General features: G+C 39.6%; 1 protein-coding gene across 1 annotated transcript in view; it reads right to left on the bottom strand.

Moving 5' to 3' along the window:
• The window catches only part of col25a1 (collagen type XXV alpha 1 chain), a gene marked incomplete at its 3' end in the record, with an annotated part of 104429 nt that overhangs the window by 14362 nt on the left and 84341 nt on the right, over positions 1–5726 (bottom strand). The window contains 3 exon segments of the mRNA XM_014004395.1: positions 925–987; positions 4336–4380; positions 5693–5726. The exon segment at positions 5693–5726 is cut by the window's right edge and continues 1 nt beyond it. Coding sequence (XP_013859849.1) covers positions 925–987; positions 4336–4380; positions 5693–5726 — 142 coding nt within the window.

Raw genomic sequence — 5726 nt, 5'->3', positions numbered from 1 at the left:
CTTCAATATTTTTGGAAGGTCTTTTATGGATAATAGGAAAAGCCATGGGCCCAGTATGCTACCCTGCGGAACTCCCACGGAACAGGGATTAATATTTCTAATACCGGAGTGGGCATTTGTTCTTTTCTGGGGCCAAATGAGAAACTTGAGCTATGATGGAGGGTGGAAACCATCAATACCTACTCAAATCTGCTTAATAGGCACTTTTTAGCACCCGACTACTTCATAAGGAAATTTTAAAAGACAWTGAATGATGCAAATCGAAAACATCTTGATGATTTAAAAAAACTCAACGAGTCTGATTCTAAAGTTCAAAATGAACAAGAATCTTAGATGATAACATTAAGAAATAAGAAAATAAGTTTGTTGTTCTAACAATGAWAATATTAAAGTGCCTGTGATGTGGGTCTACTTCAAATACAACAAGTYAAAGAAAACATCTTTATATTTAAGAAACGACATAATACAYGATTTTTACCCATTTTGTTGCATAACTGGCATAGTTTCTTTTGAACTTGGCTCAAAGTGAAACAGGAAGTGACATCAAAGAGGGAAAATTAAACCCCCTGGTCTTTGTTCATTGAAACAATATAATTACAACTCTGACTCTTCTTCATCTCTCTGTTAGTGACTCAAAATAATCTAAAGAAATATCAGATTCGTCTCTACAGTCTGTGTTGTTGGCTGTTGTAGCAACTCTCTGTTCACACGCTGACATTCCCCTTTGACATCACTTCCTGTTTCTTCACATGCAAATATCTCAACAACCGTTCATCTCAGYGGCATGAATTTTTTTTGCAACATGCTATCAGTGTTCTCTTTCCAAAAATGCATTCATATCAATTCCAAAAGAATAAATTTTACGTCACAGGTCCTTTAAGAAAATGTGATTAAACRACTATTTAATTAATAAAAGCCACCCACCTTGGTGCCTGGCAGTCCTGGAAGCCCCGGTTCTCCCTGGGGGCCCAAAAATCCAGGCTCGCCCTGAAAAAACAYAAAAACATGAGCGGCTGTCACTCACCTTCCTGCTGGCTGATTTTTTTTATTTTTAAATGAGTGCTGCTGCTGAAAATGTAGACGAACGGCCAAATATATTCATAACAACAGGCATGCACTTACGGCTCGTGCACGTGAGCGTGCACACAGACAGACCGAGGAACGCATGCACGACCTCCACACAGACAGGCGATCAGCGGTTTGTTAATTCATCCCCTCGTTTCACTTTTATTAACATTTTTCCTCGCGAACATACGATACGGCTGACCCTATTAGAAACTCATCGGGATTCACAGAAGTAAAAGAAGAAGAAAAAAAAAAACGACCTCCAAACACTTTGTGCCTTTTTTCTGAATAAATTTAGCTATTTTTAAACTCCCACTTCCACTCAGGAGGACTGAGCTCCCAGTATGATGTGTGCTGCTGGACTCCATTTGCATTATATTTGGTTTTTAAACTGGAATGAATTATTAGACCATCTGAAACYAGAGTCCTCGCTACAAGAATGTTTGGCTCTCGAAGGTTTCAAACCTTGATTGGATAAACAGCGAAGAATGTGGCGGAGGAGAAAAGTGCAAGCCTTGAGAGCTACATTGGCAAAAAAAATAAATAAATAAATACGTTTTTTTTGGTGCGAATCCATCAAGCAAACAGCCTCTTAAGTAAAAACAGGAGTACATAAAGAGTGGAAAAAATGAAAGGTGCTTTTTACAAGGCCAGCACATTAGAGGCAAAACGAAGAGAAAAACAACTAACAAGCATCAGCATCATGCCTGCGTGAGCATTCCCTGCATTCACGCTGGATTTTTCAAGCTAATGGTCCTGAAATACATTAGTGTGGTCACAGTTCTCCAGTCAGCTTTTTATGCATTTAGYTTCTGCTGCTTTCTTCTACTGAAAACAATCAGAACAAAAAATATAGTTTGAAAAGGCTCTGAATAAACAGAAATCTAATTTCCCGCCTCTACAGAAAACAGTTGGGTGTTTCTAGGTTCAGTTTCTGCAGAACTCAGCGTCTTACCTGCAGCAGATGGTGTTTAAATTTAGAGAGTCGGGGAGAAATTCTCATGGGAGCTTTTCCAGGTTTGGGATTTGCATTAGCTGCTAAACAAGGTGCAGTCTCAGTGTTCACCCCCCCCCACATGTTTCTAAACATTTAGCACCAGCTCTTTCTTTTCTACCTCCATAAAAAAACAAGCACCAACTCTTTACTGGGAGGAGGCGGGCTCACTGAGATGACCAGACTCGGCACGACTTCAGAGTCTTTCAGTTGGGTGATCCCGACTGTTTTCAGCTCAGTTCTTAGGACTGAGGTTCCCAGTGAGCCGAGTCAAGCTGAAGCTCTGACGCCAGCAGACTGCAGCCCCGTGATTGGTCGGAGAGCGACGTCAATCACGAGAGCAGCTCCTTCACGAGAATCAAACCAACGGCAAAGAAAATGTGAGCCACAAATTAAAGAAGAAGAAGAAAAAAAGACAAAACTGCAACGTCTTAAACCACGTCCTGACGATCCGCCCACAAAGTGAGGGACACACTGATGTGTGGAGACACACACACCTGAGCAGAACCAAACAGAGTCAGACTGGACAATGGAGGCGGGGCTTCAGGTTGTGTTTGTCTTGGATAGAAAAAATGACGGTTCACAAACACTAACCGCTGTTTAAAGGGATCCATGATTAGTTGTAACATTAAACTTTATTTGATAAACATTTATTTTAACTGTAAAATAAAGACTGTAAAAATACTGTAGAATGTTTAGTTTTGTAAATGTTTTAAAATATATTTTACCAYGAACGGAGCCATTTTATTTACACGCAAAGCATTCTGGGTAAATGATGACATCAACTAGGTCATTGGTGCGAGGCTGCTAGCGAGCTATATCCACCCTGAAGGTTAATCTTGGACAATATCTGACGATCGACTCTTTTAAATGAAACCAGAGAGCGTTGACAGAGAGGAGAAGGTAGAAATGACTCAGCCTGTAACTGAAAATATAGATGGAGGACAACAGAGCTGCTTCATGGAAGAAGAACCTCAGCTTAGCCTGTTAGCCTTCGTGCTAGCCCTCACTCTGTATTGCCTTATATGTATTAGCTTGGCACTAGCACGACAAAMAAGCTAAACTGAGGTCCTCCATCCATATTCTCATTTGCAGACTGAGTCATTTTTGTGTTCCCCTCTCTGTCATGTGGATGGAGGACCTCAGTGAYGAGAGGAGAATGTGTAGCGCTGAGCTAATACATATATATGGTGATAGCGTCAGGGCTAATGCTAAAGCTAACAGGCTAAGCTGAGGTTCTTCTTCCATGAAGCAGCTCTGTTGTCCTCCATCTATATTTTCAGTTACAGACTGAGTCATTTCTACCTTCTCCTCTCTGTCAACGCTCTCTGGTTTCATTTAAGAGTCGATCATCAGATATTGTCCAAGATTAACCTTCAGGGTGGATATAGCTCGCTAGCAGCCTYGCACCAATGACCTAGTTGATGTCATCATTTACCCAGAATGCTTTGCATGTAAATTAAATTAGCCCCGTCCATGTAATATATTTTTAAACTTTTAGTTTAAAAATGATAAAAACTGAACATCCTACAGTATTTTTACAGTCTTTATTTTACAGTTAAAGTATATGTTTATCATATAAAGTCTAATATTACAACTAATCGTGGATCCCTTTAAAACTGTGTTTATACAATTGATTGTTGATAATAGGATGTGTTTGTTGGAATAAAAATGTTCCAACTCTGATCTGTGCAGTTAACTCTTTGATTTTTTATGAAAAGTTTAAAAAACACAAAAAAGGGTAGGAATAAATTATTTTTTGAAAGAGACTTTAAATGTGACATAATGAAGTGACTCAAGCTGTGGTAATCTAAATATTTCTCCTTAACTCTCCAGAGACCCCTCATCTGCTGCAGGTATGATACTAACTGTTAAAAACTACTCCACATAACAAAATAATAATAATAAAAMACAGTTTTGTCACTTTTTGTTCTGACTTTTAACTGAGCTAAAGCTCTTAGCATGAGGGAGCTGTTCTCCAGCCTTAATGGGACAGTTATCCTGCAGAATAGTGGCGTCTGCAGATCAGAAGCACTGAAATCCTCCTGTTTCCCTGCACTGAATGCATTATTGTGTCGCTGCATCTGTTGCAGATAAAACATTCAATCCCAGCTGCTAATCCCTTAAAGCAGGAAAAAAAAAAGAAAGAAGCCAAGCTTGTCATGTTTGACAGTAGGTCAGCTGCTGTGGGCTGAAGCGGCTGGACAGGGACAACAACCGAGATGACAGGGTGGAGGGGTGGTGGGGTGGGGGGATGAAAACAGCGAAGCAATTACCTTTATTCCTGGGAGTCCAGGCAGCCCTGGTAGTCCTGGTTCTCCCTACACAGGAAGAGTGTGACACGTTACAGCCAAGCCAAGCTAAGCTGAGTCGGGCCTCGTTTGTCGGCTCCTTTGTTTTGTCTTAATTTTTTTATTTTATTGTTTTATATTATTAGCTCTACGTGTTATTTTTCTGCTTTTCCCTGCCCGTCGAGCTGCCGTACTTCTAAAAAAGCTGGCCGGGGTCTGAGCGTTAGCAGAAGAGGAGGCGCATGCATTTTCATCCCAACTCATGCAGCCACGGCTCGACAGCTTGATTAGTGCTTGTTAACACACTCAGCGCAGGATTTTATTACTATTATTATTTTTTTCTGCAAACTTCTGATTTCTCTAAACCTTAAACTTTGAGAAAACTGCAGTGGCTTTAGGATTCTTGGGAGCGTTAAGTGACTCAGAAACGTTTTGTTTTTGTGACCTCTGCAAGACTTTCAACATGAGATGTCTGACTTGGAATAATTTAATGCTCAGTTAGGCTCATTGTATTTATGGCAAATGAAAAAGTAATAATTAGTGATCAGCACCCTGAAAAGRGGACTTCAAAAACACTTATTAGTAAAGATCCGACGGCAGATTTTTACTGAGGAAAAGCATTTTGATGAACAGGATCAATGTAAACCAGTCAGGCCAAACCTACTTCTCCTAAAATACATTCACTAAAAAAACCTTTTCGATCTGGAAACAGTTTGTCCAAACACAAAGTGATGACAAGTTAATTAGGTGCAACAAATATGATTTAAAGGTTTAATTAGATAATTGACTGGAGCRGAGGGTGATTAAATCTGCTGCAGGATTCTTTGAATAGTTCCTCATCAGCAGATGATTTTTTTTATGTTGTAAATGTAAAATAAAACTGGTTTAGGATGAAGATCATACGAGCAAACACTGCTAATATATGTTGAGCAACAAAATGCCAAAATTTGGGAAACTGAGATTAGCAGAGCATACGTTTAGAGCAGGTTTGTCTAATCCAGACTTTATTCAGGAAAAGAACGAGCTAGATTTAATGTGAGGTATTTAGTTGTGTTAATATCTCATATCACTGCTTTAAYCAAAAGCATTACGCCTAAGATAAAACAGTTGTACGATTCAAACATCCAAATTTTTACAGTGTGGGACACCTTTAACAGTAATATCTTGAATTACAGATTGATGCTTTAATCTGTCTGTTTCTCCTGCAGACGTTTCACAGCAGTAACAGTTAGTGATTGTTACAGAACTCTGGATTCTTCTTGTTTCCAACACCGTGGGCTGAAACAAACAACCAAAATATGACCTTCATTTTTATGCAGTATGAAGAGAGCTATGTTATTACCTTCAGTCCGCTTCGACCAGGTTCTCCAGGTTCA

Source organism: Austrofundulus limnaeus, unplaced genomic scaffold (assembly GCF_001266775.1).
Source record: "Austrofundulus limnaeus strain Quisiro unplaced genomic scaffold, Austrofundulus_limnaeus-1.0 Scaffold23, whole genome shotgun sequence".
Taxonomy (NCBI): domain Eukaryota; kingdom Metazoa; phylum Chordata; class Actinopteri; order Cyprinodontiformes; family Rivulidae; genus Austrofundulus; species Austrofundulus limnaeus.
Note: the sequence above shows the minus strand (reverse complement) of the source record. Positions and strands in the feature narration are given on the sequence as shown.